The 22,585-nt window shown below is 35.2% G+C and overlaps 1 protein-coding gene across 1 annotated transcript in view; it reads left to right on the top strand.

The window, feature by feature from the left end:
- Positions 1 to 22,585, top strand: part of CFTR (CF transmembrane conductance regulator) — a 181,549-nt gene that overhangs the window by 93,972 nt on the left and 64,992 nt on the right. The window contains exons 12-18 of the mRNA XM_033193167.1: positions 6,280 to 6,374; positions 8,915 to 9,001; positions 10,498 to 11,221; positions 13,492 to 13,620; positions 17,199 to 17,236; positions 17,903 to 18,153; positions 21,083 to 21,162. Of these exons, the coding sequence (XP_033049058.1) occupies positions 6,280 to 6,374; positions 8,915 to 9,001; positions 10,498 to 11,221; positions 13,492 to 13,620; positions 17,199 to 17,236; positions 17,903 to 18,153; positions 21,083 to 21,162 (1,404 nt within the window). The remainder of the gene's footprint in view (positions 1 to 6,279; positions 6,375 to 8,914; positions 9,002 to 10,497; positions 11,222 to 13,491; positions 13,621 to 17,198; positions 17,237 to 17,902; positions 18,154 to 21,082; positions 21,163 to 22,585) is intronic.

The following is a 22,585-nucleotide window of genomic DNA, read 5'->3' as shown; positions in this document are numbered from 1 at the left end:
CAAGATCTTACTCTGTCACCCAGGCTGGAGTGCAGTGGAGTGATCATGGTTCATTGAAGCCTTGACCTCCCGGGTTCAAGCGATCCTCCTACCTCTCAATCTCCAGAGTAGCTAGGACTACAGGTGTGTGCCACCATTCCTGGTTAAATTTTACATTTTTTGTGGAGACAGGGTTTCATTATGTTGCCCAGACTGGTCTTGCACTTCTGGGCTCAAGCGATTCACCTGCCTTGACCTCCCTAAGTGCCAGTATTACAGGCTTGAGCCACCATGTCCGGCCAAGTTTTATTTTAGAATTAAAAAAAACAAATTTAACTTGGATTGTTACATTTTATCTTATTGCTTTATATTTACAGAATTGATTTATAAATGCTACTTTCTTAATTTTCATAGTTAGCACTCTTTATGAAACATAAACTATTATTTGACCCAGGTTTTTGTTAGAGGAATTGAGTCAGAGAGCTGTTAAGTAACTGAGATTTCACAATAAGCCAGACAGACCAGAGTTCAAATTCTGGGTCTCACATTATCCAATTCAATATTCCAGCTTTGTTACTTATTGAGCAACCACTACAAGCACAGTTTACATGACATCTGATAGCTCTCAAAATGGATTTTACAAACATAATTCAGATTTCAACTCAGCAGTGACTCAGGAGGAAGGACACTTGGATGCATTTCTTTATGGCATTTTTCCCAGGGTACACGCAACCTGGAAGATCTCCCAAGTATCAGGGAAGGTTTCACCCTGAGGAATCCCATTCCCTCTAATCTGGGACAAGGCGAAGGAGAGTACTGTCTCTCGTTAGCCATCTCCCCAGGCAGGCCTGGGCCCTCCTGGAATGCATGCCATGGCTTACTGACTGAAAGTGTTGAAAAGACCAGGCACTGGGGCACACTACACTATTCTTAAAATAAAAAGGAATCAGAGTAGCTTGTGGTTATAATTGAAATGGACAGAGTAACATGGTGCCAAGAAACTATTAGCAATTCCTTTCCTAAATCCCTCATTTTCTTAAAGCGTTTTCTCCTTTTCCTCAACAAGGTTTAAGTTAGGATTTGAAGAATGATAAGACTAAAAGGAGGGTTGTCTCTGGTCTTTGGAGGAATTTGATGTTCCATTCGATCTGAGCGTGCAAAGCCTGAGTTCACATGAGATCTTCTGATCTCTTTCTCTAATATTTTTCACCTTATTCATACAGGAAAAAAGGAAGGGAATGCTTTATTTTCATTCTCCCTCCTCCTATTTCCTTGACTTGTTTAAAATATAAATGTTATAGATACCTAAGATAGAAATTTGACTGAAACAGCCTCTTAATTATTTTCTTAAAAATTAATGTAATAAAATCACATTGTAGTCTTTGGACATTTAAATCTAGAAGGGATATTTTATTTTTCTTTTTTAAAAATTAATTCAATAGTATTTGGACTACAGGTGGTTTTATTGTTACATGGATACGTGCTTTAGTGGTGATTTCTGAGATTTTGATATACCCGTCACCTGAGGAGTGTCCACTGTACCCAATATGTAGTCTTTTATCCCTCCCCCGTCCCACCCTTCCTCTATTGTCCCCAAAGCACATTTTATAATTCTTGTGCCTTTGCAACCTCATAGCTTAGCTCTCACTTATAAGTGAGAACATGCGATATTTGGTTTTCCATTCCTGAATTACTTCATTCAGAATAAATTGTCTCTAGCTCCATCCAAGTTGCTGCAAAGGCCATTATTTCATTCAGTTTTTTGGCTGAATAGTATTCCTTGATGTATATATGCCAGATTTTCTTTACCCACTTGTTGACTGACAGGCATTTAGGTTGGACCCATATTTTTGCAGTTATGAATTGTCCTGCTACAAACGTGTGTGCATTTTTTTTTCCATATAATGACTTCTTTTCCTTTGGGTAGATATCTAGCAGTGGGATTGCTGGATCAAATGGTAGTTCTTTTAGTTCTTTAAGGAATCTCCATACTGTTTTCCACAGTGGTTGTACTAGTTTACAATCCCACCAGCAGTGTAAAACTGTTCCATTTTCAGCACATCCTTGCCAACATCTATTATTTTTTGACTTCTGAATTATGACCATTCTTGCAGGAGCAAGATGGTATCTCATTGTGGTTTTAATTTGCATTTCCCTGATAATCAGTGATGTTGAGCATTTTTTCCTGTGTTTGTAATTTGTTTGCATATCTTGAGAATTTTCTATTCTGTCTTTTGCCCACTTTTTGATGGAATTATTATTATTATTTTTTTCTTGCTGATTTGTTTGAGTTCCTTGTAGATCCTGGATGCTAGTCCTTTATCGGATGCATAGTTTATGGATACTTTTTCCCATGCTGTAGGTTGTCTGTTTACTCTGCTGATTATTTATTTTGCTGCACAAAAGCTTTTTAGTTTATTTATGTCCCATCTATATATTTTTGTTTCTGTTACATTTGTTTTTGGGATCTTTTTTTTTTTTTTTTTTTTTTTTGAGACGGAGTCTTGCTCTGCCACCCAGGCTGGAGTGCAGTGGCCGGATCTCAGCTCACTGCAAGCTCCGCCTCCCGGGTTCACGCCATTCTCCTGTCTCAGCCTCCCGAGTAGCTGGGACTACAGGCGCCCGCCTCGTCGCCCGGCTAGTTTTTTGTATTTTTTAGTAGAGACGGGGTTTCACCGTATTAGCCAGGATGGTCTCGATCTCCTGACCTCGTGATCCGCCCGTCTCGGCCTCCCAAAGTGCTGGGATTACAGGCTTGAGCCACCGCGCCCGGCCAATGTTTTTGGGATCTTAGTCACGAACTTTTTGCCTAAACCAAGGACAATAAGAGTTTTTCCAATGTTATCTTCTAGAAATTTTATGTTTTCTGGTCTTAGATTTAAGTATTTGATTCATCTTGAGTTAATTTTTGTATAAGGTGAGCGTTGAGGATCCAGTTTCATTCTTCTACATGTGACTTGCCAGTTTTCCTGGCACCATTTATTAAATAGGGCATTCTGTCCCCACTTCATGTTTTTGTATGCTTTGTCAAAGATCAGTTGGCTTTAAGTATTTGGCTTTATTTCTGGGTTCTCTATTCTGTTCCATTGGTCTACTTGCCTATTCGTGTACCAGCACCTTGCTGTTTTAGTAACTATAGCCTTGTAGTATAATTTGAAGTTGGGTAATGTGATGCCTCCAGATTTGTTCTTTTTACTTAGTATCCCTTTAGCTATGTGGGCTCTTTTTTAGTTCCATATGAATTTTAGGATTTTTTTCTATTTCTGTGAAGAATTATGATGGTATTTTGATGAGAATTGTATGGAATTTGTAGATTGCTTTTGGCAGTATGGTCATTTTCACAATATTGATTCTACCCATCCATGAGCATGGGATGTGTTTCCACTTCTTTGTGTCATCTGTGATTTCTTTGAGCAGCATTTTGTAGTTTTCCTTGTGGAGATCTTTAACCTCCCTGGTTAAATATATTTTCATGTATTTTATTTTATTTTTTGCAGCTGTTGTAAAAGGGATTGAGTTCTTGATTTGATTCTCAGCTTGGTTGTTGTCAGCAGGTACATTTTCTAAAGTATGGACTGTAGTTTCTTATCTTCTATCTGTTTCTTATTGACACCTTCACTTTTCTTGTCCTTTTTTCCCGCTATTATCTTCTTGACTTTTTAATATATAGATATCTGCTTCTCCTGACAATTTTTGCTTTTCCAATTTTCTTTCTTTTTCTCCTCTGCACACATTTATTTATTTTCTTCTATGTAGTTCTTTATTTTTAACTTAATATTTGATTAACTTGCCTTCCCTGTCTCTCTTCCTTCTTTCCATAAATCTTCATTAATTGCCTTTGCTAGGCTAGGATTCTATACCCTCTAAATCCATAATCTGTTTTCTATAGTCAACTGTGTTATAATCGTACTGTCAAGATAATTACTTATTTTTAGTACTTAAAAATATTTTGAAATTTTAGCCAGTTTAATTAATACAATGTTGAGTTCAAATCTGAAAAAACAATGGAAAACTATAATAATTTTAGCAACCTCCTGCTTTTTAATAATGTATTAGAAAATATGCCTCTTTTTCAAAAGCCTACAGTGAATCTATTCATACAAGGCAAAAGCAAACCATTCTCTTCATTCTCTTTTTTTCCCCAAAAGATTTAAGTGCTTTTTTGTTTGCCTTTTTTTTTTTAAGATATAGAGTCTTGCTCTGTCACCCAGGCTGCAGTGCAGTGGTGTGATTGTAGCTCGCTGTAGCCTCGGATTCCTGGGTTCAAGCAATACTCCTACCTCACCCTCCTGAGTAGCTGGGGCTACAGGTGCATGCCACCACGCCCAGCTAATTTAAAAGAAAAAAATTGTGTAGAGATGGGTCTTGCTATGTTGCCCAGGCTAGTCTCAAACTTCCGATCTCAAGCATTTCTCCCACCCAGCATCCTGAAGTGCTGAGATTATAAGTGAGCCACTATACCCAATTTAGTTTTTAAACTAAAGTGAGCCACTATGCCCAGATTTAGTTTTTAAAAAGAGAATGCGATTTGAAAAGGGAAAAATGTGAGGCAGGGAGAGAAGAAATACACACATGAGCTGTCCTGTAATTGCTATAAAACTGAAATCTTCTACCTCGCTAAAGGAGCACTTCCATGAACACCTCTAAATTACCTTATTACCTTCTAAATTAGGTGTGAAGTCTACCTTCTAAATTATGAGTGAAATCTACTGCAGTTCTTGTTATTTGGATGGAATCCTAGGCACGTGGTCCAGTTCATGAATTGAACAAAAGCATGCTCATTTAGGCCAGGTAGAAAGAAAGAGCTATGTTTTACAGGTCTCATAACCACAGAAGGTCCTCCCCATAAGCAGTGCTTATGGGTATTAATGACCTCTCTGTGTTTTATTTCTCCAGCATCTGAGTAGCAGAATCCACTGAGTCCTGCTACATCTCCTCCAACAGGTCAGCATTTTTTTCACAGGCCTTTTGTCACTCTAGATCAGAAATGTTGATAGCAACAGTTCCTTGAGGGCAGTGGCTAGCATGATTCCAGCCAACAGGAGCTGCCAAATGGTTCTCAATACAAATGACTACTTATTAATCCATTTACTTTGTGCATTTGGAGTTTTGCATGTGAAGTCCTATTTATGTCCATATGATAGATAAATGAAAGAAATGAATAACAGAAGTAACCATTTTGACACTTTAGATATAGATAATATTGGATTATTTCTGGATTGTGAAAGAAGAAGGAAGAAGTATATGGAAGAGAATTTTTAATAGAGGGGAGGAAGAAGGAGGTGGAAACAAATGTACAAGGATGGGAAGAGAAAAGGGAGAGTGCTTTTTTTTTTTTTTTTTTTAAGGCTAATGAGAGTTTACTGCCTATCTAACTCTTCTCATTCTTCAAGACTCAGACCAAATCCCATCTGTTTGAAAGCCTCTAGGGTATTCTATCTATTGTATACTTCAGTTATGTGCAAAATTAATTTGCCAATTAATTGTGAACTGTTTTATAAACTATCTTAAAATGGTTAGTTAATCTTTGGGATGGTATTTAGCCTTCTCCAGGATTATGACTTACCTTCTAAATTAGACATATAATGCCTAGGAGTCAAGGACTATTTCTCATAAATTCCAATCTTCTTTTACAATGCCTAGAATGGCTGTTGCCACAGAAATGTTCATTACCTAGGAGAAAGGATGACAGGAGAGGCAGAATGAGTGGAGAGAGGTCATGGGAATGAAGTGCTGAGGATAGATGAGGAAGAAAGCTGTTTTAGTTGGGAGGATAGGTGAGAGAAGTATGGAAAGGAATTGCCTTGGAACCATGGAAGCCCAGTGAAGATACTTCGATCCTGCAGAGGTGTGACTAGTGTTCTTTTAGTTTCTCTTATTAGAAGGTTGATTCATTTTGGGAGATTTCTTTTGAAAAGAGTGAACTTAAATTGGAGAAAAATGCATTTTAGTATGTTGATAGCATTTGAATTTGTAAAATGGACCTATGGATGATCTACACACATTTATATGCCTATAAATATATACATATTTTATGTTTTGGTATTTTATAATTATTATTTAATGATCATTAATGACATTTTAAAAATTAAATAAAAATTTACATCTAAAATTTCAGCAATGTTGTTTTTGACCAACTGAATAAATTGCATTTGAAATAATGGAGATGCAGTGTTCAAAATTTCAACTGTGGTTAAAGCAATAGTGTGATATATGATTACATTAGAAGGAAGATGTGCCTTTCAAATTCAGATTGAGCATACTAAAAGTCACTCTCTAATTTTCTATTTTTGATAATAGGACATCTCCAAGTTTGCAGAGAAAGACAATATAGTTCTTGGAGAAGGTGGAATCACACTGAGTGGAGGTCAACGAGCAAGAATTTCTTTAGCAAGGTGAATAATTATTGGTCTAACAAGCATTTGCTGTAAATGTCATTTATGTAAAAAAAAATTACAGATATTTATCTATTGCTTTATATTCTGTTTCTGGAATTGAAAAAATCCTGGGGTTTTATAGCTAGTGGGTTAAGAATCACATTTAAGAACTATAAATAATGGTATAATATCCAGATTTGATAGAGATTATGGCTTATTCAAAATCCATGCCCATATTTTGGTGTCTGTATATTTGTTTGCCTCATGGTATAGTTTACTACAAATGGAAAACTCTAGGATTCTGCATAATACTGGCAAGAGAAGATGTAAATATCTGTAAGTTCCATCGTCGACCCCGCCACTCCAATGTACACACCAGCTTTAGGCTTCTTGGTATAGATAAACATCTACTTTCAAAACTTTTCATCATAATTTTCATAGCAAAATAGGAAGGCAAATGATGTCACTTAGTTTAAAATCTACAATATTTAAAATAAACAGGACAAACACATTAACATTGTTGGGGGAGGAGGTCCCTTAGTAGAAACACTCTTGGTCCAAGCCTTTTAAAGCTGTTAAAGAGATGTAAATATAGATAATGTACATCAAGGAGAGAGCTTTGTGGTTAAACTGTAACTTTCAGTTTAAACAATTATTGGTGACTCTGATGTCAAATGTTTCTCAAGCTTTATCTGAACAAAATTTTTCTCACTTTGTTGCCAAAGACGTTAACAAGAAATCACATTGACTCATTGATGTGTTGGCTCCTTTCCCTTACTTTCTGTTGCTTTCCAAAAGCTGAGACTGGAAACTAACCCTCACTGAGCACCTGCAATTGCCTGGGAGTATTCTAGTCATGTGTGTATTTTTGTGTGTATGTAATCCCCTTACAGCTCTGCAAAGTAAGAATTGTTCTCCCTGCTTTACAGAAGAGATCATAAGATAATTGAGGCTGTTAGATGTTAACTTGCCAAAAGCCACACAGGAAAGTTGTAAAGTCACAATTTGAACCAGGTCCTTTTGATTCTTTACATTAAACCATGCTTTGATCTTGGAAACACATTGTAAGGTAATAAATCAATAGATATGGATAATTCACAGATAAGATAATCGCTTCTAAAAAATATGGAAGTTGATTATTTTTATCTGTGAGCCAAAGTAAGATTTATTCTAAGTACTCCACAAATTTAGATAAGATAGAGTATATGGCTTCTAGACATCCAACGTAGAATTGAGTTTGTGTTATCAGTTTAAGATTTGGTTTTGCTGTAAGGTGCGCACACTTTGAGGAACTACAAATAATTGTCTATTCTTATTCTGATCAGAATGTGTAATGTGTTGTCCAGTTTGGGATGAAGAGTTTATTATTTCTAATCTCATAAGAAACTTGTCATACATGTGAGGGAGAGAATTAAGAACTGAGTGTGGGGGATGGAACTGTGTACATTTTGACGGGATCCATTATGTAGCTCTTCCATACTGTCTTCAAAAATAAGTTACACTATAAAGATTGTTTTAGACTTTTAAAGTTTTTCCATTGGTTTTTAAAAAATTTTAAAAATTGGTTTCAAAAATTTAATTGTGTGCTGAATACAATTTTCTTTTTTACAGAAGTACCAAAAATTACATGTATAAACACAGAATCCTATGTACTTGAGATATAAGTAAGGTTACTAACAATCACACTTGAAAAATGTAAATGTTATGAAGAAATTGTCTCATTTCTATTAATATGAGAACTGTGTCTTCATCTTTATTACCATTCTAAGGTCAACTCAGTGTAGATTTTACTTGCTTATAGTTTCATATTTTAGCTAAATAGTAAAATAATATGGATATACATTTTGTTGTGAATTATTCATACTTTCCTTATTTGGAACTTTTATAAATATGACATAGAGACTGAAACTACAAGGAACAAAATGCAATATCAGTTCTACAGTTGTGGCAGCACTGCTATCAATTTGTTGATAGTGGTTAACACTTAGAAAAACATTTTTAAAATAATTTCACATAAGTACTGTAATTTATTAGCTATCTCTGACATTTTACAGTTTGAAATAGTTTATTTTCTTCTTGGTGTCCTCACCAAAACCCAACGTCTTCGAGGGCAGGAACTGTATAATTTTTGCCATTGTATTTTGAGCACATAGCACGGTACTTGTCTCTAAATAGATACTATTGTTAAAAGTTGTTTGTTTGTTTGTTTAAGGTAATATTTTATAGTGTATGCTATGGTACAATTCAGTTTGTGACTTTTGCTAGTTTATGCCACTTACAGTTAGCAAAACCACTTCAGCAGTTCTTGGAATGTTGTGAAAAGTGATAAAAATCTTCTGCAACTTATTCCTTTATTCCTCATTTAAAATAATCTACCCCAGTAAAAACATGTATAAAAGAGCTACTTCTGCACCACTTTTGAGAATAGTGTTATTTCAGTGAATAGATGTAGTGACCATATTGTAATGCATGTAGTGAACTGTTTAAGGCAAATCATCTACACTAAAAGACACAGGAAATAGTGAGGAAATGTAATTTAATTTCCTTTTTCTTTTTAGAGCAGTATACAAAGATGCTGATTTGTATTTATTAGACTCTCCTTTCGGATACCTAGATGTTTTAACAGAAAAAGAAATATTTGAAAGGTATGTTCTTTGAATAACTTGCTTATAATGCTTATGCTAAAACACAAGAAAGAAAGTCTATCCCATCATAGATTGCATTTTACCTCTTGAGAAATATGTTCACCATTGTTGGTATGGCAGAATGTAGCATGGTATTAACTCAAATCTGATCTGCCCTACCTGGCCAAGAGTCAAGATTACTTTCATTAAAACCTTTTCTGACTACCTCATGCTGAACCAGTTTCTCCCATTGCTATACTGTTATAGCAATTGCTATCTATGTAGTTTTTGCAGTATCATTGCCTTGTGATATATATTACTTTAATTGATTATTATACTTAACATTCTTATTTACTTTTTTGTGTTAGTATTTTACTCTGTCTTCTCCTTAGATAGTAAACATCTTAAGAAAATACATATGCTAAGTGTTTCTCTGGTTTAATGTAGGTGAATGCTCAGACCACTCATCTACCTCAATAGTTCCTTGGAGATCTCCTCCTCAGTCACACAGAGCTCAGGAATTATATTTCCTTGGAACTCCTGTTAGGGTCCAATATACATGAAATTCCCTAGACAGACAGACAATCAGTTATATGGCTTGATTTCAAAGTTTCAAAATGATTTCATGGACTATCAAATAGTTTATTGGGAGAACAGTTATATACTCTTCTAGAAATAAAGATTTTAAGCAATAAAGGTGTATATGTGTATAAAATGGCTGGATTATTCCTAGAAGTACCTTCCTTAGAATTCAGTTAAATTTAATATCCAAGATACTATCTTTACAACCCTGAGACTGTGAAAAGTAACTTCTATCAATATAAACTTTACTACGTTTGTATTGTGTTAGTGTGTTACAGTACAATCTAGAACAATATATCTTTCTATATGATATATGACATAATGCCTAAAAAAACTGGTATTTCTTAGATGATTCTAGTCAGGATTTACTTCTAGAATAGATTAAAGTTTTATTAGAGGAGAGTCAAATTAATTATCCAATTCTCAGTTGTTATTGTTGCTGTTTTATTTTTAGCAAAACAGATTAGTCTTAATGTAAGCACTTGAGAAATAAATTGGTGGTCAGCCTAAAATGTAAACAAGAAATTAATAGAAAATTTAAAGAACAGCAGAGCTCTGACATTTAAAAGAAATGAAGTACAAATCTCTAGGGACCTTAAAGGTCATCTAATAATTTCCTCATTTTCTAGATAAATAAACTGAGACCCAGAGGATAAATGATTTGCTCAAAGTCAAATATCTACTTAATATAGGAAATTTAATTTCATTCTCAGTCTGTTAACATGCAACTTTTCAATATAGCATGTTATTTCATGCTATCAGAATTCACAAGGTACCAATTCAATTACTACAGAGTACTTATAGAATCATTTAAAATATAATAAAATTGTATGATAGAGATTATATAGAATAAAACATTAATAAAATGCTAAAATACAAGACATTGCAATAAAGTATTTATAAAATTGATATTTATATATTTTTATATCTTAAAGCTGTGTCTGTAAACTGATGGCTAACAAAACTAGGATTCTGGTCACTTCTAAAATGGAACATTTAAAGAAAGCTGACAAAATATTAATTTTACATGAAGGTAGCATCTATTTTTATGGGACATTTTCAGAACTCCAAAATCTACGGCCAGACTTTAGCTCAAAACTCATGGGATATGATTCTTTCGACCAATTTAGTGCAGAAAGAAGAAATTCAATCCTAACTGAGACCTTACGCCGTTTCTCATTAGAAGGAGATGCTCCTGTCTCCCGGACCGAAACAAAAAAACAATCTTTTAAACAGACTGGAGAGTTTGGGGAAAAAAGGAAGAATTCTATTCTCAATCCAATCAACTCTATACGAAAAATTTCCATTGTCCAAAAGACTCCCTTACAAATGAATGGCATCGAAGAGGATTCTGATGAGCCTTTAGAGAGAAGGCTGTCCTTAGTGCCAGATTCTGAGCAGGGAGAGGTGATACTCCCTCGCATCAGTGTGATCAGCACTGGCCCCACGCTTCAGGCACGAAGGAGGCAGTCTGTTCTGAACCTGATGACACACTCAGTTAACCAAGATCAGAGCATTCACAGAAAGACAGCAGCATCCACACGAAAAGTGTCACTGGCCCCTCAGGCAAACTTGACTGAACTGGATATATATTCAAGAAGGTTATCTCAAGAAACTGGCTTGGAAATAAGTGAAGAAATTAATGAAGAAGACTTAAAGGTAGGTATAAATTGCTTGTGGGTATTTCACCACACAGGGTGCAATTGAGTAGAATGCAATATGTAGCATGTAACAAATTTACTCAAATCATGGGATTAGGATAAGGTTTATCTTAAAACTCAGACAGTATGAAATTCATTAATTATGCAAGCAACTTTAAAATGTAAAATAACAAATGATTTCTTTTTGCGATGGACATGTCTCTTCCCATAAAATGGGAAAGGATTTAATTTTCGATCCTTTACTAAAGCAGTGATAATTGTGACTGTAAGTTAGAAAACATCCACTTTATTACTATCTTGAACCCTCTGTGGGAAGAGGTGCAGTATAAGTAACTGTATAAATAAATAGTAGCTTTCATTATTTATAGCTCACAAAATAATCTGTATGGAAGTAGCCTATATAAGGTATATAAACATTTAGATTCTTGATGGGACTAACTCACATTCTAGTTTGTATATCAGTCTTGCCTGAATTTAGCTAGTGTGGGCTTTTTTTTATCGTGTGAGTTTGCTTTATACATTGGGTTTCTAAAAAGATTTCTTTTAGAGAATGTATATGAAGCTCAACATGTACTAGTGCCAATCTTCAGACAGAAACTTTGTTATATTAGGTTTTAAGAATAAAAGCATTTTATTTTTAAAACAAGAAATAATATAAAAAGGAGAGCTTTTGTTATTTTAATAGAAAACTTAATACCTTGGATGAAATGAACCATGGGCAGGGTTGTAATTAATTGATATATTTAATAGTATAGATCATTTGAGAATAATGTGACCTTTGACAAGACACAAGCCATTAACATCTCTAGACTGAAGTTTCCTTCTTTGTAAAATGAGGGAATAAAATAGATCCCTAAAATGCATAATTTTAGTATTTCTATACTTTACGAAGGTTTCCTAAATGATAATTCATCTATAGAGTGCTTGTTTGTTTGAGATGGAGTCTCACTCTGTCACTCAGGCTGGAATGCAATGGTGTGACCTTGGCTCACTGCAACCTCTGCCTACTGGATTCAAGCAATTCTTCTGCCTCAGCCTCCTGGGTAGCTGGGATTACAGGCATGCACCACCACACCCAGCTAATTTTTGTATTTTTAGTAGAGAAGGGGTTTCATCATGTTGGCCAGGCTGGTCTCGAACTCCTGACCTTGTGATCTGCCCGCCTCGGCCTCCCAAAGTGCTAGGATTACAGGCATGAGCCACCGCGCCCAGCCTGAGCCACTGCACCCAACCCATTTGTATAATTTAATATCAATCTAAATGAATTTCTCAATCCTGAGCCTAAAAATTTAGTTGTAAAGAATGATAGCCTTGACTAATAACAGTTTCTATTTATGGATTGCATCTAGTTCTAGGTGGCATACATTTAGTCCCCACAACTACCCTGGAAGGTACTTAAAATTTTTCACATTTGCAGATAAGGAAATTAAAGTTCAGAGAAGTTCAGCAACACGCTTGAATTCAAGCGGCTCCTAGGCTGTTAATGGTGGAGTTTGGGTTCAAATTCAGATCTGTCTGACTCAAAAAATGCATACTCCTAACCAGTGCACTATATCCCAATTCCATAGGACCCTTTCTTTGTGATTCATACTGCTTTCCCATGAGTTTTGTTGATTTTGTGAGAAACAAAACTATCTTTTTCTTTTGGACTATCTGGAATCTCTCTTTTTCAAAATTTTGAAATGTATCTATATGCCAAAAGACAAAGATTTTTAGAGGAATAGGAATATGCCTAGGATGAGAATTATGTAATTTAAATCATAGCTGCAAAGAGAGATAGTCCTAAGTTACTAAGGAATGTTCAAACACAAATGGGCTTTCAGTCTATTGGAAGACCTTTATAGTATATACAGTGCAGTATACTGATCTGTACTTGTCCATGGACCCCTGAAGAAACAGGTTAAATCAAAGAGAATTCTGGGAAACTTCATTTAGATGGTATCATTCATTTGATAAAAGGTATGCCACTGTTAAGCCTTTAATGGTAAAATTGTCCAGTAATAATACAGTTACATAATCAGTGATACATTTTTAGAATTTTGAAAAATTATGGTGTTTCTCAGTTTTAATAAAGCTGTGTTGCTCCCGTAGACATTATTCTGACTATAAAATGACATCATACATGGCATTTATACTGATTTATATTTGTTAAAATACACTTAGATTCAAGTAATACTATTCCTTTATTTTTGTATATTAAAAATAAAACCACAATGGTGGCATGAAACTGTACTGTCTTATTGTAATAGCCATAATTCTCTTATTCAGGAGTGCTTTTTTGATGATATGGAGAGCATACCAGCGGTGACTACATGGAACACATACCTTCGATATATTACTGTCCACAAGAGCTTAATTTTTGTGCTAATTTGGTGCTTGGTAATTTTTCTGGCTGAGGTAAGAATGTTCTTTTGTAAAGTATTACTGTGATTTAAAGTTAAATTAAGATAGTTTGCAAGGATGTATACATATATATGCACACACATGTAAATATGTATATATACACATACATATATATGTATACATGTATGTGTGCTTATATACACACATATATAACTATGTATAAGTTGTATATATTTATATGTTACATATATTTGTGATTTTACAGTATATAATCATATAGATTCATATAGTTCTTAGCTTCTGAAAAATCAACAATTAGAATCACTATTGATATTTTACTATTTCATATTACATATAAAATATATTTAAATACAAGTATAAGAAGAGTTGTTAATAGATTTTAATAATAAATGTTAAGAGATTCAAAAACTCAAAAGTAGAAGGCTTTTATTTGGATTGAAATTAAACAATTAGAATCACTATTGATATTTTATTATTTCATATTACATACAAAATATATTTAAATATAAAGATAAGAGTTTTTAATAGATTTTACAATAATGTTAAGAGATTAAGAAACCCAAAGTAGAAGGCCTTTATTTGGATTGAAATTAAAGGCCAGGCATGGTGGTTCATGCCTGTAATCCCAGAATTTTAGGAGACTGAACGGGGAGGATTGCTTGAGCCCAGGGGTCGAGACCAGCCTGGGCAACATAGTGAGACACTGTATCTACAAAAACATTAAAAAATTAGCTGGGCATGGTGGTGTGTGCTTCTATGCTACCATTTACTAAGGAGGCTGAGGTGGGAGAATTGCTTGAGTCTGGGAGGTCAAGGCTGCTGTGAGCTGTGATTGTGCCATTGCATTCCAGCCTGGGTGCCAGAGAGAGACCCTATCTCTAAATAAATAAATAAGCAACAACAACAACAACAAAAAAACACTGAAAGCAAATCTGTACTAAATTTTAAATTCATTTGACTCTAGATCATGAGTGTCCAACCTTGTGGCTTACCTGGGCCACATTGGAAGAAGAAGAGTTGTCTTGGGCCACACATAAAATACACTTACAATAGCAGATGAGCTAAAAAAAAAAAAGAAAAAAAAAGTCCATGCATAATCTTTGTGATATCTGCCACCACAGATAAGCATAATAGTCCTCTCATTCAAAAGGTTGGACACAGCTGCTCTAGATATTTTATTGTTAAATATGCAGGCAATTACTATTTAAATGAAGATTTCTTCACAAAATGAGATTAAATATGTATTAGTGGCTTAGCATTCATTTTAGACAACCCTTTTAGAGAGTCAAATCACACACTTGCTTACAGAAATTTTGTTGTCTTCAATGTCCCTATTGTGGTTTCTTTACCAAGCCTCTACTGTTCTTCACATCGCCAAGTTAAAAAAAAAGGCGGGGGTGGGGTGGGGCCGGAAAGAATGAAAATTGCATGGTAGGCCACAAGTTCAGATCCTCATCAGCACAAGAGGTGATAGTAGAAAAATAGTAATTTTTAAAAGTATGTTCACAATTATACAACTAAACAATTCATTCACAGTGTTCACAATTCTATTGCCTTCTTTGAATCAAAATTTCCATAGTTTTTCTTTTAGACTAAACTCCTTTATGATACCATTGTGCCCATTTCTCATTACCATTGAAATGTATCATGAGCATGTCACATTCTGGTACAACTGCTAATCCAGGATGACAGTTTAGTTTTTTTAAATCCAATTGAGAGTCTTGTACTCATGACCAGAGAATCTAAAGAAAGGTTAAGATACATTTCGTCCTTGATGTAAGTGGTTTGTCTATTTTTAGTTTTCCTAAGGTTCATATTTCAATTTAGATTTATATTTTTATAGGTTAGGTAAAATATGCTTCCCTTTTGAAATATGAAGTATATAGTCTTTTTAAAAACTTCTTCAAAGCTGTTAAAGTGAAAAAATTAATTTGGTCTATTCAGTTTGTTAGCACTTATCATTTTGGAAAGAAAGTGACTCTACTTTGGATTTTGTAACATTTTCCCTGCTATAGGGCAGTATCTTCTGTAAGTTCTTAGACATTAGCACCAAAGAAATAGGCAAAAAAAAATCTATTATGTTAATTCTTAGAACCCCTGCTTGGCAGTGCATCATTGACTAGATGGAGAAGAAATGAAAATAATACATTAGGAAGCAGTTTCCTGGTTCTTTTGAAAATAACCTAGAGAGTCTTGTTGTTGACTGGAATATCTGAAGATCCTTTTAATGCTTTCATTCTATGCTTGTTAAGAATATGTTATAGAACTGCTTTATCATGTTTCTTTATGACTTCCCTTCTGCTTGTTAATTAGAAATCCCTGATTATTAGTAGTAGATATGTAGTATATCCCATAATACCACTGCTGCTATTGACTAATAGTAATTATTTTAGGGCAGCTTTATGACAGTTGGTTTATGTTTTAGGGTGTCATTTGACTTGTGAAGCATTGAAATCTGGATATTAAGCATACCGTTTTCTATGTGGTATGGAATGATTCTTAAAGCCCTGAGAAAATTGAAAATAAAAATATTTTTCCTTTTTACCCTAATCACCTATGACTGTCACTCTATCATAAACTGAATAAACTTTATAACCTGAAAACATTTTGAAAATGAAGTGACAGAACTTACTTACTCTATTGTTTCTATAAGCACCAAATATTTTTAAAAAGTATTATGTTAAGTCCTTGAAAATATTTTGTTCTAGTCAATATAAGCAGTTTAGGTTGGTAGTTCTATGTGGAAACAGCCACGAAATAATTTTATATTATGATGACTAGACCAGTCTTTGAACATTACTTTAGTTATTGTTCCATTAGTAAATTACTGAAGGCAATCTCACTCTATCGTCCAGTCTGGAGTGCAGCAGTGGTGTGATCTTGGCTCACTGCAACCTCTACCTTCTGGGTTCAAGCAGTTCTAGTGCCTCAGCCACCTGAGTAGTTGGAATCACAAGTGTGCGCCACCAGGCCTGGCTAATATTTTTTGGCATTTCTAGTAGAGATGAGGTTTTGCCACATTGGCCAGGCTGTCCTCAAACTCCTGGCCTCAAGTGATGTGTCCGCCTTGGCCTCCCAAAGTGCTGGTATTACAAGTGTGAGCCACTGTGCCTGGCCTGAAACTTGTAATTCATTTCCATTAATATTAATCTCACCTTTTCCAGTAATTAATTGGTTTCACAGGTATTAGTCCCCTATAATCATTGAATGGCAAATGAAATTATTTATAGCAAATAAACAGATTAATTATCTGCCAGCAGGCTGAGATTAGTTTCTTTAAAAAATGTTTATTATTTAAAACATTCAGCTGTGATCTTGGCTTTCTTGTGAGGTTCAGTAGTTTCTATTGAATAAAGGAGATAAATGGCAAAGAATTTACTTCAGTGAAATTTGAATTCCATTAACTTAATGTGTTCTCATCACAAATAATAGTCCTTAGAACAACTATTACAGCTGCTGGACCCGGGAACACAAAGCAAAGGAAGATGAAATTGTGTATACATTGATATTGGTACACACATCAAATGGTGTGATGTGAATTTAGATGTGGGCATGGGAGGAATAGGTGAAGATGTTAGAAAAAAATCAACTGTTTTCTTGTTCCATTCCAGGTGGCTGCTTCTTTGGTTGTGCTGTGGTTCCTTGGAAAGTGAGTATTCCATGTCCTATTGTGTAGATTGTGTTTTATTTCTGTTGATTAAATATTGTAATCCACTGTTTGTATGTATTGTAATCTACTTTGTTTCATTTCTCCCAAGCATTATGGTAGTGGAAAAATAAGGTTTTTTGTTTAAATGATGACCATTAGTTGGGTAAGGTAACACATACCTGTAGTCCTAGCTCCTCCACAGACTGACGCAAGAGGATCACTTGAGTCCAGGAGCTCAGGGCTGCAGTGTCCTATCATTGTGAATAGCCACTGCACTCCAGCCTGGACAATATAGCAAGATCCTATATCTAAAATAAAATAAAATAAAATGAATAAATTGTTAGCATGTACAGTTCCTGCAGTTTCTAAAGAATATAGTTCTGTTCAGTTTCTGTGAAACACAATAAAAATATTTGAAATAACATTACACTTTTACAGTTTTCTTCAAATGTTTTAATTCAGTAAAGAACAACTCAACCTCTATCAATAATGAGAAAACATATCTATTTTCTTGCAATAATAGTGAGATTTTGAGATTAAGGGTGCACACTCCTCTAATGCAATATATTGTATTTCTTTAGACTCAAATTTAGTTCCATTTACATGTATTGGAAATTCAATAAGTAAGTTTGGCTGCCAAATAACAATTTCCCTTTTGCTTTACAGCACTCCTCCTCAAGACAAAGGGAATAGTACTTATAGTAGAAATAACAGCTATGCAGTGATTATCACCAGAACCAGTTCGTATTATGTGTTTTACATTTACGTGGGAGTAGCCGACACTTTGCTTGCTATGGGATTCTTCAGAGGTCTACCACTGGTGCATACTCTAATCACAGTGTCGAAAATTTTACACCACAAAATGTTACATTCTGTTCTTCAGGCACCTATGTCAACCCTCAACACGTTAAAAGCAGGTACTTTACTAGGTCTAAGAAATGAAACTGCTGATCCACCATCAATAGGGCCTGTGGTTTCGTTGGTTTTCTAATGGCGGTGCTGGCTTTTGCACAGAGGCATCTGCCCTTTGTTGAACCTCCTTTTGACTGGCATGCACATTTCTCAGATATTATAGGTTATCATATGTTGTTGCTCCTAATATTTCTGTGTTAGATAACTAGAGTAGCTAGGTTTGCAAGAATGTAATGTTGGTGGGACTGTAGCAGCACAAGAAGGCCCTTATGGGTCAGTCATACCTCTCTTTTCAAATACTTGGTCTAGCTTTCTTCTGGGCATCTTGTTGCTAATATATAATATTGTTCAAAAGGGCAGGAAATTTAAAGTGATCAAAGAAAATATGTTTTTTTGTATTTATTAACATTTATTAACATTGTATTTATTAACATATTAACATATTATTTAGTCTTTTGATGGGTAGAATAATCTAATTTCATGTAACTGCTCAAAGTTATATGGTAGGGGGGATCCCAAATGTATTTTAAAACTATTTTAATATTATCATATTTGAAGTAATAGAAAGTCAGAGTAGTAGAATAAAGATACTAAAAATTTTAAAAACTAATAAGGTACTTTGGAAGAAATCAATTCTGTTGATTCCTCATTAGACAAATTTGCACTGCAAGACTGAGGTTAATAAGGATTCCCCCAAGTTTTTTCACAGCAACCTGTGAGCACTTTCTCTGTTGAGGCATTTACTCTGTGGTATGAAAAGATGAATAAGGCACAGTTCTTGCCCTGGAGGAGGTCACAGGTGAGAGGAGGAATTGACACAGAAACATTTGATATAAAGCAAGGAATAAATTCCAAGACTAAAATTTTCAGAAATCTAAAAAACTCAAGATAAGAAAAACCCATCATATTTTCTGGATGACAAAATTTCAGTGTTATAGTATGTAGGAAGATCTTGATATTTATTCTGAAGCCCATGTGTGTTGCTGAAATCTTGCCTCATTTGGATATACTCATCACCATCCTCTGTTTTGGAGCTAAGAATTTTAGACTCAAGATGTCCAATTAACTTGATCCATTGATTTTATTTTTTATGGAAATCTGAGACCCAGAGAAGGCAGGGGATTTCCTGCACATTTCTAGAAGAGTCAGACATGAGCCATGTGGCACAGTGGAAAGAACATGAGCATTGCCTGACCTCTGAGTTGGCACTATAAGAGCAGTGATTATGGGCAAGTGACTCTCCCGAGCCTTGGCCTCCTCACCTGTTAAGTGGGGAAAAGAATGTTTCAGAGGATCTTTGTGAGAATGAAACAAGGCAATTTACTTGCCTGCTACATAGCCAGTGGGAAATCAATATAAGCTCCCCGTGGTTCCCTTCTGTGGGGTGTTGTTCCCACAGAGGTTGCACTGGCTATTCCACCTCTTCTTTTCCAAGCTCCTGTTTCCCTTTAATCCTGTTCAGAGTTGGTTCCAAACCATTTGAAATATAATAAGCACCAGGATGGATTTTTCTTTCCACCAAAGCAAATTTCATTTTCTGAACACTGTTTATAAATACCAATGGCTATTTTTTAATTTTTGATTATCATGAAAAGATACAAATATGTTTAATTAAATATGCTAAAGAATGTATTAATAAATATGTATTAAATAATTCCTACATATAAGGCGTTTTTGCTTGGGGCTATGGGTGATACAAAATAAGTGTGGCATGATCCCATTGACCTCTAGCAATTTATAACCTAGAAAAAGAGTTAAGATATGTTTATAAGTTCCTGTGATATAAGACATGCATATAGTCATTATAACAGAGGTGCAAAGAAGATGTATTAAATATGTCCAGAGGAGGAAGAGATTAATCCCAGCTGGAGAAAACACTGATGCTTTCTTGCAGGAGGGGCATTTGAGTTGAGCAAGGGAGGAAACAGATTTTGACAATGAGAGCTGAGGGGAAAGGGGTTTCAGGTGGAGGGAACCACATGGGGAAAGCAGGGAGGTAGGAAAGTGTAGAGTGTGTTTAAAGAATAGACCAGTTTGGCTGAAACAGGGTATTTGAGCAGAGGAAGCGTGTACTAGGTAGGTGGGTTGAGGCCAAATTATGCAAGGCATTAAATATTAAACTAGGAATTTTGGACTTTATCCTGCAGTTTATGGGGGGTAAACGGTAAGATTCAATATCACTTTATTTGTACAGTATTATGTTACATTTTATCAAATTGTTTGTTTAATTCCTGTCTAGACAATGAATTTCTCAAGGACAAGGAGCATGGCATATTCACCTCAGTTATTTCAGTGCCTAGCATTGTGCCTGGTACATAGTAGACACTTGTGTATAACCTTTTTAAATTGAAGCAACAAGTTATCAACTTTACAAATGTGAATCCATGATTTAGATGAGAGGTTGAAATGTAGATTATCCACGAAGAGGGTAGAACGAGAGTATGACAAGGGAGGACCAGACAGTGGGGCAGGCAGGGAGAGAGAGCAGCCAGGGTTTCGGCAGAGGTATGTCAAAAAGGTATGGAAGTCAGAGGAAAAGGAGACCCCTATGTTATGGAATACAAATGGAAGGGAAATGGTGACAGCATATCCAGTAAGTTGTCATTAAATGCAAGGTTGCAAAAATAAGATTGTAATAGCAGGATGAATACCCACGTATTCCTAACATAATTTATAGTAAAATATATTTCAAAGACATTGGTTGTTACTTGAATCTTACAGGAATCTGAAACTTTTTAAAACGTTTAAAAGTACAAGACAATAACTTGAACACATAATTATTTAGAATGTTTGGAAAGAAACAAAATTTTCTAAGTATTTATCTGATTACATGCTAATTCTTATTTGGGTTCTGAATGAGTCTACCGTGATCCAAATTTAGTATTGAATATATTGATACATCTTTTGAGGAATTTGTCATCTTGTATATTATAGGTGGGATTCTTAATAGATTCTCCAAAGATATAGCAATTTTGGATGATCTTCTGCCTCTTACCATATTTGACTTCATCCAGGTATGTAAAAATAAGTACTGTTAAGTATGTCTGTGTTTGCCATGTTGTTTTTAAAATAATAGCAAAAGCAAATGCAATTTCGTTTTCAATTTTTATTTGATCGACAGTTGAAGTCCTGTCTACTGAATTAATTTTGTGGTTATCCAAAGCCTTCAAAATAGATGTAAGTTTAGTAAATTCGATAACAAGTCAGAACTGTTTATCTGGCCCAGACCTGAGGCAATCCCACATTTAGATGTAATAGCTGTCTACTTGGGAGTGATTTGAGAGGCACAAAGGGCCATCTTTCCCCAGATCACTGGCTGTAAAGTGTGACATTTTGGCATTGGCATCACTATTTTATGGAAGCCAACCTCCCCGCAAAAGGCCTGTATTAGAATGAAGATGGATTCCCTGGGTGGGTTACACTTGAAACTAGCCTCACCGTGAACATTTTGGCACAGAGTAGCTAGCCCATTCCCCCACAGTAAGGACCATAAGGAAGGGAGAGAAGCAAAGATAAGTTTTTGAACAAAAGAGAGGGGAAAGAAAAATCTAGGGTTTTATGAGGGCTGTCCCTGAGTGATAGATGTGAATAGGCCTCCAGGGAAGCCTGGCTCAAAGGCTGACTCTTTGGGTTGGGGTGACTGACTGGTGGTGAGAGTGGAGAAGAAAAGGGCAGTGGAGGAGGTGAAAGTGAACTTGGGACATTAGGTCTCCATAAGTGACAGGATTTAAGGAGTGTTGTAAGCTGTGGTTGTTGGACCAGGTTTGAGCACAGCTTCCTGAGCTTCCTGACTGGTTTAGGTCAAGCTCCAGAGAGCAAATGCCACAGTCTCAGTGATCTCCCTGGAGAAACAGTTGGAATAGGATGCTGCCCATGTTGGGATGAGTCATTGTCCCCTCTTGCTCTTTCCCCACCCCTGCAAAATAATAATACTGTATTTGATTGAACATATAAAACAAAAGAAGTATTATCACATAGGTGTGTATATATAACCAACATTGGCAGGTGCAGAAAAATCAGACTGTCAGTTTGCCTCATCTGAAATGATTGACACAAGTATATTTACTGTTCCAAGTGAACTTTGGCATTTTGGATATCCTTCAGTTGTTCTGTTTAAAGATATAACTTAGAAGCAGCTGATGGAATATTTAAATCCATGCTTTGAATTCATGCATTCAAAGAAACATGTCCTGTGTCACTAAATGCTGACATTTGTTTTTCATGTTAAGAGTGTAAATAACTGGTCTCAAATATATTATTACATCATATAAAAATTGGAATGTGAACCTCTTGACTTGATTGTGAAAGTATTTGCCAATGGTGCCTCTTGATAATTATTTGAGGCTCACTTCAGAACTCCTCTGTAAGAGTTAATTTTTAAATATTCATTTTATAAATTAACATTTTTGACATATGTGATGGCTCTCAAATTTTTTC

Source organism: Trachypithecus francoisi, unplaced genomic scaffold (genome assembly GCF_009764315.1).
Source record: "Trachypithecus francoisi isolate TF-2019V2 unplaced genomic scaffold, Tfra_2.0 Lachesis_group4, whole genome shotgun sequence".
In the NCBI taxonomy this organism is placed as follows: Eukaryota; Metazoa; Chordata; class Mammalia; order Primates; family Cercopithecidae; genus Trachypithecus; species Trachypithecus francoisi.
Note: the sequence above shows the minus strand (reverse complement) of the source record. Positions and strands in the feature narration are given on the sequence as shown.